The 12,499-nt window shown below is 44.6% G+C and overlaps 1 protein-coding gene across 4 annotated transcripts in view; it reads left to right on the forward strand.

The window, feature by feature from the left end:
* PHC2 (polyhomeotic homolog 2) overlaps positions 1-12,499 on the forward strand; it is a 146,306-nt gene that overhangs the window by 95,545 nt on the left and 38,262 nt on the right. For 3 of the 4 annotated variants that reach the window (XM_077150404.1, XM_077150403.1, XM_077150401.1), the window contains 2 exons: positions 1,428-1,580; positions 2,727-3,039. In XM_077150404.1, coding sequence (XP_077006519.1) covers positions 1,428-1,580; positions 2,727-3,039 — 466 coding nt within the window. The remainder of the gene's footprint in view (positions 1-1,427; positions 1,581-2,726; positions 3,040-12,499) is intronic. The other variant, XM_077150405.1, reaches the window with a different exon arrangement.

Here is a 12,499-nt window from a genome sequence, read left to right on the forward strand (position 1 = left end):
TTGGAGTAGAAAATACAGGCCCTTAAATACATATAAGATAAGCAAATTTACATTCATGCACTTGACAGAAATGGGGTTTTACCCCATTGTGATAGTTCTTCCTGAGACTGGGCACCACTAACCCAGGTGAGGAAGGGATAGCCAGCTTCAGAGTATGCTGCTGCTTCCACTGCTCTCCCAGCTGGGCCCCCATTCTATGCAGGATCACCTCATCACCTATTAGTCGGTGGGCTCGATTAGTCACTGTGTACTCAGGATGGCATCAGCCCTGCACATGAATGCCTAGAATCTTTCCTTTGTACCATCCTACGGGTCCCTGGGACTTAGAAGAATTTCCTGGAGAAAGGAGCAACAATGTTGGGCTCAAAACCCTGTAAGTCGTATCTCATACTTCCTACTCTGAAGAGTTCTTCCTTCGGCTCCTGTACATATCATCTTGAAGACAATACAGTCCTAGTCCTCCCTTTGCCCCTGTAGCCAGAACTTGACACTTGTGGTCTTACTCCCTTCCTTCAGTTCTTATTTCTGAGTTTGTCGTATGAGGCATGTCTCTACTCCCAGGAATAGCCTCTTAGACACACAGCGTAGACTAAATTTCCATTTCTCTAGGGAAATGGAATAGCCACTCTGTGACACTGCTCAAACCTGCATTTTCTTCAATTTTCTCACTCCTACATCCTACCCAGTGCCCCTCTGGGGTCCTGCAGCCTCAGCCTCCTTCCCCAAAGTGGGGTAAACACATGGAGGAACAAGCACAAATGCACCATCACACACAGTTCTAAGAAAGGCGCCTGGTGAAGACAGCAGCATATGCACATTGACATGAAAGGCATGTCACACACATGAAAGACTCACAAGACATCGGGGTGTCATGCAGAGACTGTTCGGGGTGTCATGCAGAGAATGTTATATAGCCACAGCTTATGGAAAGAGATACAGGCACAAGTACAGTGCCAGTCACCTGTGCCCCCAAATCTAAATTTCACTGGAAAATGACCAAACGAATCTATCTTATTTGATCCTTTCTGGGGACATACTTGTTCTAACTCAACCCTGGGGTCAGGGGTGGGTCAGTTCTGGAAAATGGTCCGGCTTCCCAGGATGCTAAGACAGTGACTTCAGGATGTCCTGGCAATATTGGTCCCCTCTAGAATGAGCTCCTCAAAAAGGGTTCTGAAGTAAACTTGACTTTGGAGCAATCCCAAAATGACTCTCCCCAACCTGTCCCCTTTACTCCCTAGCTTGGGTAGGACTCCATAAACTTCTTGAGACCTTTAGGCAATATCCTTGGATTCCTTCCCTTTCTTGCCACCCTGTTTTTACTTCCCTAGCCTACCCTCCATGTCTCCTCCCTGGCTAAACTGTTCTGTCCTGTGGCTGAGCCCACATTGGGCAGGTAAAAGGCGCCTCGTTTCCTGTGATTCCAGGCCCAGCCAGGTAACCTGGTGCAGGTAGCTAGGAGCCTAGGCGGCACTGTTCCTTTGTCCCCTCAGCTCATCTTCACGCCCACGGCCACCGTCGCTACTGTGCAGCCTGAGCTCGGCACTGGCTCCCCCGCCCGGCCCCCCACCCCCGCCCAGGTGAGGATTCCATGCTTGTGGGAGGGCATGGGGAGGTGGGCACCCCTGAAGAGGGGTATTGATTCTGGGGATGGGCACAGGCTTGGAGGAGCTTAACAGTTTTTGAAAGGTTGGTATCTTTTAGGAGAGTAGATGGGAAACAAGATATCCCAATGCTTCCAGGCTAGCTTCTTAATTCCCTCAGCCCCTCTTGACTGTTTTGTTCCCTCAAACATAGGTTAGGAGTCAGAGTGCAACAGGCTGAGGCAAGCATGATTGCCAAATGGATGTCAGTGCTACCTTTTGCGCCTTAGACTCTCCCCAGTATAACTTATCTTGTTGTTGTTGCCTTTTGAGTGGAAAATCCTGCTCTAAATACACCTGCTATTACCACTAAATCTTTGGGGAAAATGGTGTGGAAGAGGTAGCAAAGATGTTTTGGGGTTCCTACCTTATACTTGGAGCACATAAATATTGTGCTGTCAAGATTCCATGGGCAACTGGGAAGAGGAATGTCCTCCTGCTCCAATCTCCCCTATCTACAGAATAGGATCTGGGAGTGGACAAAGTATTTGGTGGCAAAATTACCAGATTTCATATTCAAATCTGGCATAACTTCCATGTGTCCAGCAGAGGGCACCACGGGCCAGGGTTGAATAAAGATACTACTGTGTCTTGGAAAGGCCTGCTATTAACCTTATTCCAAGAATAAGATAGTCCTCTGCCTGGTAGCCTACCTCGCTGGTCAGTTAACTTTCACTTTTGCCCTGGCTTTTTTCAGCATGGAAAGCCCCATGCCCTGCTGCATCTGGGAATTATTTCTGAGTATAATGCATCTGCTTCTGACTGCTTGGGGGAGGAGGGGAGGTAATGGAAGGGAGAGAAAGCCTGGCCTCCCTACTCCTGCCTGTGCCAACCTAGGCGATAATCCCTTCTCAGAGTTCAATTTCTTTTTTAATGGATCCAATCACCAGCAATCTTTTCTTGCCTCTTTTAGAAATTCCACCTGTTCCTGGTTCCTCTTTCAACCCCTAAATTCTTTCTCTCTCTCTCTCTATCCTATTCAGCTATTCTTGGATCCATCTCTGACTCCTTGCCACTCTTAGTTGTTGGTTGGCATTGTTCTTTCCCACATTCTCTGGACTCCCATAGACCTCTCTTTTTCAGGTACAGAACTTGACTCTCCGAACACAGCAGACGCCACCTGCAGCAGCCTCTGGCCCCCCTCCCACTCAGCCTGTCCTGCCAAGCTTGGCCCTGAAACCTACACCAGCCAGTAGCCAGCCTGTGCCTATCCCATCACAGGGCAGAAATACTGCTCAGGGTTCCCCTGCAGGTGCCAAAACTGGCATAACTGACAGTGTGATGGAGCCACTCAAGAAAGGAGATGGTAACAACAGTGTGCCAGGGAGCATGGAGGGCCGGGCTGGGCTCAGCCGTATGGTGCCTACTATGGCTCCCCACCCACTCATTGCACCAGGTAAGGGCCCCAGGAGGAAAAGTCCTATCTCAGAAAATCAGGAGGGCTATGGGGTTGGGAAGAAACTTTCAAACTTTCCTTTTTTACCTGTGAGCATGCTAAGATATCAGCCACCTGTCTATCTCTCCTCTCCCACTCTTGAGATGTTTATCAGCTCTTGGTTCTGTCTTATGCTTCTAACTTTAAAGGAAGCCATGTAAGTTGGGATAAATGAGTCCTTCTTCACGATGGATGAATTCTGGCAGTGAATTTCAGTGTATTTTATCATAGGGCTTAACCTTGAGTGAGTGGGGGCTTGGCAGTCAGACTGTTTTAAAATTCTTTAAGAATCAAGGAGAAGGACAGGGAGGGGCTAGACAGAAGCATGTAAGAATCACTTAGGGAGATGGGAAAGTAGGCATTTAATTTTCTCATATTCAATAGTCATTTGTGGAATAATAGTGACCAAATACTTTGCCAATTCTGGGTGAGCAGAGATAAATAAAACTTGGACCCTGCCCTTCAAGGAGGGCACAGTCTAGGGGGGGAGTCAGACACGTAATATAGTGTGATAAATGCTGTAATATATGTAAATTCTGGATGCTGTAGAAGCTTTGAGGAGCTACCTAAGCTTGGGGAGCAGAGCCAAGAAAGGCTTGCCAGGGAAGTGACACTTTAGAATAAATCTAGCAAATTAAGAAAATATCTCTCTGTTACTTATGGGACAGGTTCTGTGAAGAATATCAATCTGTAGTCACTAGGGCTAGAATTTTCGCTGCCTGCTAAAATTCTCCCAGCGCTACTTATTATAGACAATCTTTAATGTGAAAATCTATCAAGAATCTCAAAAGCCAGACTTAGTCTAGGGAATAAGACCAAGCAGTTATACAGCACAGAAATAAACATAGTGGTAGACCATGTGGCTCTGCATTAAAGAGAGAATTACCCTGATCAACTCCCCCAAATATATAAAAGATGGTTCTCTACCTAAAGGAATGTGCACTCAAAAAGTGAGCAAAAATTTGCTGATGTATGAGCAAATCCTTTCAATTTCACAAGTTCTATTATAGAAATAAACTATGAGGTGCAGTATAGGCACAAATCAAATCAACGCCAGGTGGCTTGGGCCAGCAGTGATGTCAAACAGCAAATGAAACATGAGTTTGAAGCCTGAGTAATTTTCTCAGCAAACAAAATGAGGAAAGGTATTCCAGACAGAAAGAGGGAAGCATAAGTGAAGAGCATTACAGCAGTGAGTTGGGAGGAAACTAAGTCAAACTTGATTCATCTTTTTGGGGCTTCAGAACTTAAAACAGGAGCATAGGGTCAGTCACTGCCTTCCAACAGTCCCTGCTGAGCTAAGGAAGGTATGTCCTTACAGAGGCCTCGTCACCCTCTGGCTCTAAGTCCCTATTCATCCATGCCTGGCATCAGTTTCTCCAGAGATTAGTCCAGTAGCTTCCTTTTATCGTAAAAGAAACTGAGGCTCACAAGGGAAAAGACTGGGATTTTACTGTGAGTTGAGGGCAATTTGGACAAGATCCCAAATTAACATTTCTACTACCTATTCATTCAACCTTCAAACCCTAGAGCAACTTCAGAGCCTCAAGACTTCCTGAAAATTCCATTCCGGCTCAGTCCAAAATGTAATTTCTCTTTAAATGTAAGCCAGACCCCTAAAATTCTAGGGATCCTTCAAGAGATAGAGCTGTTCTCAGGTTCTTCCTGAGGCTGCTAGACAGCTCCAAAGTCACAAGAAAAATGGACAGAAAGGGGACCAGCACTTATGGAGTGTCTACTGTTTGCTAGATAATATATTAGGTAGGCATTTTTAATGTATGCTACTACTTGTAACCTTCACAAGAACCCTATAAGGTGGGTGTTATCCATTTTATAGATGCAAAAACTGAAGCTTTAGTGAGGTTACCTAAGAACTTACTACGTGTATCACTCAAGGTTATATAAGTAGTAAATGACAGAACTGTGATTTAATTCCAGTCTGGTCTGTCTGAATCAAATCCTGTGTTTTGAATAATCATCAAGCCATACTGCCGCTTCTCAGTACTTACAGTAATTTGGGGCTTTCTGGGCCTTTCCTGCTCCTGACCCAAGCTTTTTTTGTGCTGGAGTGCTCAGTTAGCTTTGGGGATTGCAGCTTTTGGTATAGGGCTTTTTTCTCTTGAGCCTGATAAACTGCAAACCAGTAAGTTACAGGCTTGAGGTAGGTGTGGCCTGGGGCTAACAGTACATTGGCTATAAGGCAGTACTTTCTGTAGAGCAGCTGTGAGCTTCAGTACTATAAAGACTGTCTCTGCAGAGACATCTCAGTAGGTTTTGCATTTTTCCTGCCTCCCACGGTCCCCTCCTATTCTTCCTTTCTCCTCCCATCCCCTTCCTCTCTGTAAATCCTGTGATGCCACTCCCCCACCCCCACCTCACAATTGGAAGGCAGCTGGGGGAGATTCGGATGTGGCATATCCTCTCAGGGCCTCTGGAACAAAAAAGGGCTGAAATAGCCCTTTTGACCTGACATGGTTTTGGTGGGGGGCGAGTTGAGGGGGTGCCGGCTGGAGCAGCACCTGCCCTGGGCTCCACAGTTCTCCAGGCAGAGGCAACTTCTGGCCTCCTAGCCAACCAATCCACTGTGAATGAACTAAGGGATCAGGAAGCTGGAGAGGAGAGTGTATGTGTGCGCATGTCTGTGTGTGCGCATGTGTGTATGTGTGAGAAAGAGCATTTTTTGTTTGTTATTGGAGCATTTTTCTGAGCTGGCTGGCTGGCTGCCCCCAGGGAAAGTAACCAATAGAGACTTGTTGGGGGCAGGGGGAGGAGAGTTTGTACAACAGAGGGGAATGTATTCTCCTGGAAGCTGTTTCCTCCCATAGCAGAGAAACCCTCTAGTCCCAGCTGGGGCTGCTCCCACTGACAGCTGTTTGGGGGCAAAGCCCCTCCCCATGGCAAGCTCCCTGCTGTTCCTGCTCCTGTCACCTTGGCAACCGGCTTCTTTAGGCCCTGCAAATAGAAAAGGTCCCTTATGCCCTGAAAAAGGTTGAGGGAGAGGTGGGGGAGGGTAGTAAGGGGGCGGAGAGCAGAGCTTAGAGGTTGGGTTTGGGAAGGGAAGGCAAAAGACCTGGCTTTGCCCTTCTCAGTGATAGGACAGAACAACAGAGGACAGAAGAAGGGCAGGCGACAAGGGTCCCATGGGCATGGCCTCCAGGGAAGCCAAGCCCCATGGGAGCTGGGCTTCAGCTGGCTTTGTTCTTGGGGTTCTCATTCTAGGGAATAATCTCTGACCCTTGAGTGTACACCCAAGCCCAAAGGTGAGGACAAAGTTGCTGACCAAGAGGGAGATGCTGTGATGAAGGGAATTCTCGGGTCATTGAAAATCCAGGGGCCCTTTCACACAATTGCGCCTCCAGATGCCAAGTCTTTGTTCTGCCTCCTCATTCTGCCTCAGGTCTCAGTTGAGGAGAGAAAATTTTCTGTTGGGAAGTCCCACAACACAGCTGCTTTGTTTCATTAAAAGGTGATTTTAGTATCAAAGAGTAGTGATTTCTGTATGTGATGGGCTGGACAGGGTGATGATTGCTGATTCTAGGATACTTGGGTACCATATTTCCCTCCCAAAACAGCTCTCAAGCTGTGGGATATACACACTTTTATTTAGAGAATCCAGTAAAAATAAAAACATGTAGGGGCCAGTTATCTAACTGGAAATCAAAACTGTGAGGTCATTTCAATTCAGATTACAAAAATTTAGATTACTAAAAATCTCCTCCTTTTATTAGGAAAAAAAAAAACAAAAAGAAGATACAACTTATCAGTGGCGAGGTTTTATAATTAATAACATCCCTCACCATGTGCACTTCCCTGGTTGCTGCCAGCTGATAATATTTGCCCCTTAATGAACAACCATGTTCCAGGTACTATTCGATATGCTTTATAAACTATGTATCTTATTTAATCCTAACAATGACTAGGCCAGTTCACAAATGAGGAAGATGTGGCTCAGAAAGCCTTATCTGTTGTCCTCTCTCATTGTTTTTCTCTCTCATTGTTCAGTCCAGCTAAAAATAATATTCATTGGCCACCTATGGGTCAAGTATGCTGAGCACTATGGGGGCTATAGAGATAAACAAGAGTTTAAATTCTAGTCAGGGTTGAGGAAATTTGAGTTGTACCTTGAAAAACGAGTAACCTTCAAGAATGGAAGTAGGAGGAGGAAATGGCTGCCATCTCAGCTGGTCCCAGGAAGCACCTAAGCCCAGAGTTGCCATGTGTGCATGTGACCATCTGTGGGTATCGTGGGACCTGTTGCTTTTTTCCCTTTTCTCTTGCCCCACAATATTAGCTGTGGGATTCCCAAAAGACTCAGTCCTGTGCCCCTTGTTTTTTTACACCAACACTCACTCCCTAGAGAATTTCATCTTGTCGTACATTTCAGACACTTAATACCTGCCTACAGATGACTTCTCAATATGCTTCCATCTCTGTCCTCTTCCCCTTTCTCCATAAGTTTCCAACGATTTCCAACTGTCTATAGAATATTCCTACTTGGATATCACCCCACCTGCATGTACAATTTTAAAATTGGGGGCAGGATTCATAAACAAAACAAAAATTAAAAACCTGAGCTCTTCTTCTACGGAAAGGTTCCCTCTCCTGCTTTGCTGACCACTGTCCACATTTGTAAGGTATTCCTGTACTCTGGCTCACAATCTCAGAGAAATTCTGACTTTGCTTTCCTTCACTACAGAGACAGAGAGTTATGGTAGAAAAAGTATGGGCGTCAGGGTTAGACCTGGTTTCAGTTCCCTGTTTCACTGCTTATTAATTTTATGACCATGACCAAATTACTTAATCCCTGTAAGCCTTGATTTCCTTATTTATAGAACAGAGACAATTAGATTTACCATTGACTGTGAAAGTAAACGCAATGGCCTGTGAAAGTGACCAGCACAGAGTAGGCTCCCAACAGATGCTAGTTCCTTTTCCTTCCTTATTCCCACCCTCCAGCACTCCCCAGCTTATCATTTTGATATCACTTCCTCTGTTTTGGTTTCCTGCTTTGCTCAATGCTTGCTGACTAAGAGTCTTAACTGATCACCAGGACATCCTACTCACAGCTACTTGAATCATCTTCCTCAGAGACTGTACTATTTCTTTCTTGTTTAGAAACCTCCACTGTCTTTATTTCCTGCTTTATCAATTGGAATGTCTGGTCTATAGTAGGGACTCAATAAATAGCATATTAATGATTCCTGATAGACTGACTCTCTGATTCTGTCAGGCCTTCAAGACCTTTCCCACATTGCCCACTGAAACACTCTAATTTCTCATTCCTTTCTCACACAGACTCACTGTTATAGCCAAGCAAATATGTTGTCTCTTGGGAGTGCCCCCACTCATTAGGATTGCCCCCACTCCCAGTGCTTTATGACTTATTTGACCTACCTGTCACATACCTTTTACCTTCTCTGCTTACTGACAGTATGCTCCTTTTTCGTTGTCCATCCCTCCAAGATTATTTCCAAAGTTCTCAAGAACTTCCAGCTAACAATTCTAGGCTTGATATATTAATCTGTGCTTGCTGACTTGTTTTATTCACTCATTCATCAACATTTTTTTAGTGCACAGGTACCATGCTTCATCTGTCAAGTGAGGTCTATTTTCCCGTAACTTACTGCATTGTAGAAGTCACTTGGAATGGAAACTACTCTGTTCTTGCTTATAAAATTGTAATGCTGCCTGATTGCCTCTCAGTTTATTGTTAGGAATAAGTGATGTTCAAATTATAAAAATGTTTTGATAAGTTAAAAGTAACATACCAATATCAGGTAGAATTTGAAGTTTAGCCACAATTTGTTGAGCACCTACTAAGTGCCAGGCATTGAACAATAAACCTCTGTGTAGTTTGAACATAGTATTTCATTTAATGCTAACAACTACCCTATGTGGTATGTATCACTATTTACAGAAAATAGAGATTCAAAGAAGCTAAGCACTTTGTCTAAGGGTGTACAGCCTGGAGGTGGCAGAGCGAAGATTCAAACCCAGGCCTGTCTGGTTCTAAAACCCATGCCTTTAACCACTTATGCTGTACTAGCATCTCTCTGCTAAGGGGTGGGGTAGCAACAGACATGCAGATACCAGGTTCTTTAATGCTCCAAGCTGCTTAGTAAGGAATCCTGCCTACAGAGGGTACTTGATAGTTTTGTCAGAGGACTGCAGAGTGAGCCTAAGAGGGCAGAGATAGACCACCACAGAATACCCCTATAATTTTTATTATTTATTTCCTCCTACAGTGAAATATGCCTCAGCTCTGCTTACCCTCTCAAATTTATCCTAATGTTCAGCTTAAAGGGAATGGATCATAGAAAATTCATTTTTCAATTGCCTTAGGCTTTTCTAAAAGGGGCTTCCATGTCTGTTTATTTGTAAGTTGGGCTCTGACCTCTTCACCTTCAACCTCAGTTATAGCCCAAGACCTGATTACATGAGACATCTTTGGAGGTAAACAGCCTCTTGAGAGTGCTAGCATAGTTTAGGTCCAACCTAAACTTGCCTCCTCTTCTGAAGCCCTGGGCTTCAGCAATACAGAATGCCTCTAGTTCCCTGAATGCATTGTGCTATTAATGTACAATGCTTCTAAGTCTTCCAATGTTCTTTCTTTCTTTCTTTTTGTCATCTTCCTAACTCTGAATTATGTGAAAAACTTACCTCCTCTGGGAAACCTTCCCTCCCTTCCCCAAGCTCATTCCCCATTTCTGTGTTCTTATGCTATTCTGTGCTTATCTCCTATGGTAACATTTATCAGATTGTACTGAAAGTATCTGTATAGCATCTATTTCTTTTACTAGACTATCCTACAGAAGTGACTGTGTTTTAGTCAGCACAAAGCTAGTACTTGGTTTATAGTAGGTGCTTAGTAAATGTTTGTTGAGGAAATGAATGATTAGAAGTGTATCTTCATTAAACTTTCTGAAGTTTTAGTGAAAAGAAGTTATGCTATTCCTCCCGATGGTATTCTGGCCTCTTTACTCCTCTGCAACCCTTTCTTTCAAGCCGCATAACTCCAAATTCTACCCAATTATAGTAGACTCCTAGAAAAATAAGTGAATAAGCAGACCTTCAACCTATGACTGAGATGCTTGCAGTTCCCATATAGTTTGGGGCAGAAGTCCTAGAGTTTCTGAGACAATGAGCTGTTTTCTTCCACATCTGAAGCCTTAAGAGCAGTAATCTCCATTATTGATAAGTTCTGGTAATGGAAACAGTGGAGGGTTCATAGGAGTGATTTCCTTCCCAGCCCTGCTACCCCAGGGACCTTAATCCTCTTGTTGCTTACAACCAGCTGGTTGTTTGGAAGCAGCGAATTGGCCTCAACAGATTCTAAGGAGGCAAGTCAAGATTAGAGCACCAGACAGACAGATGAACATTGCTAAAATTCTCTCCTTTTAGCTAGGCCCTAATGTGCAAGAGGCCTGGTCCTGCCCCTCTCCTACTCTATAACAGAAAAAAGCTGATCAGAGCCTTCCAAAGCTTTGGTTGAGGTCCCATAGAATCAATCCCTATTTCTAGCTGCAGGGGGAGGGGGAGCTGAAACAGGTGAGAGGGAGAAATGAAGTTACTGGACATTAGAAAGAAATAAGAAGAATGATGTAGAGAGATTTCTGCATGAATATAATTCCTAAATTCATATGCCCCATCCTAACTGTAGGGAAGGGGACATGGTCCCATCTGGCTACAATGGGGAACACCCTCCTGTCCTTTACCACCCCCAAACTGAGCTGAGTAGGTATGGAAGAGAGAGAGAGAAATTTATCTTACCATGATCAGGAGCAGATATTTGCTAAGTATAAATATATATGGTGATTATATAGGTATAACATATTTATGTATATAACAATATAATGTTTTATATATATGTAACATTATAGTGGAAGGTAAGAAAAACATAAAACCTATTTAAATTAAAGCTCACCTTTTAAATTAAAACAAAAAGTAATATATGACATAATATATATAATATAAGACATAGACTTGACTCAAGAAGCATACCATGCAATTGGAAAGATAGGACATATACACACAAGAATAAGAGTATTCCCATTTCATTTAATAAGACATCATTGATTATAGAATGCATGATTATCTTATTAGCCCAAAGAAAGAAAAACACTGCCAATTAAACCATAAGAAACATCCTGTATTAGTTAGGGTTCTCTAGAGAAACAGAATCAACAGGGAACACTTGCAAATATAAAATTTATGAAAGTGTCTCACGTGACCGTAGGAACGCAGAGTCCAAAATCCACAGGGCAGGCTGCGAAGCCGATGACTCCAATGGATGGCCTGGATGAACTCCACAGGAGAGGCTCACCAGCCAAAGCAGGAATGCCACCTGTCTCCTCTGAGTCCTCCTTAAAAGGCTTCCCATGATTGGATTTAGCATCACTAATTGCAGAAGACACTCCCCTTTGGCTGACTACAAAGCTGTGGATGTAGCTGACGTGATCATGACCTAATCCTATGAAATGTCCTCATTGCAACAGACAGGCCAGCGCTTGCCCAATCAGATGAACAGGTACCACAACTTGGCCAAGTTGACACCTGTTCATCTGATTGGGCAAGCGCTGGCCTGTCTGTTGCAATGAGGACATTTCATAGGATTAGGTCATGATCACGTCAGCTACATCCACAGCTTTGTAGTCAGCCAAAGGGGAGTGTCTTCTGCAATTAGTGATGCTAAATCCAATCATGGGAAGCCTTTTAAGGAGGACTCAGAGGAGACAGGTGGCATTCCTGCTTTGGCTGGTGAGCCTCTCCTGTGGAGTTCATCCAGGCCATCCATTGGAGTCATCGGCTTCGCAGCCTGCCCTGTGGATTTTGGACTCTGCGTTCCTACGGTCACGTGAGACACTTTCATAAATTTTATATTTGCAAGTGTTCCCTGTTGATTCTGTTTCTCTAGAGAACCCTAACTAATACATCTTGGTACCAGGAGTGGGGTTCGAACCCACGCGGACACATGTCCATTGGATTTCCAAGTCTGAAAGTCATTTATCCTTCGGCTGTAGAAAGCGGCAGTCCCACCCCTTCCAAGGGCCTATGCAGTGGCCGGCCTCTTTCCAAATCAACCTCGGGGAACATCGAGGAGACCACCTCTGGGCTCCACTCTCTCCAGGCATCAGGGCCACCCCTGGGCTCTCTGCCATTTCTGGGGCGCACGCTCAACCCCTCCACATGGTGGCAGCCAGGCTCTCCCAGTCCCCCAAGGAGCATGCTACGCCTTTTCCAAGGCCTGAGGCTGCACAACTATTCCACTGCAATGAGAGGGAAGACTCATCCTCGCCCTTCAGGGTAAACTCACCCTCTCCACACATACAGGTGGGTCCACTTTCCTGGCCGAGGTTTCTTGGCTTCAGACCCGAACTTCCACGGTTCTCACTCTGCAAACTCCAATCTCTCCCTTTTGTGT

Source organism: Tamandua tetradactyla, chromosome 2, assembly GCF_023851605.1.
Source record: "Tamandua tetradactyla isolate mTamTet1 chromosome 2, mTamTet1.pri, whole genome shotgun sequence".
In the NCBI taxonomy this organism is placed as follows: domain Eukaryota; kingdom Metazoa; phylum Chordata; class Mammalia; order Pilosa; family Myrmecophagidae; genus Tamandua; species Tamandua tetradactyla.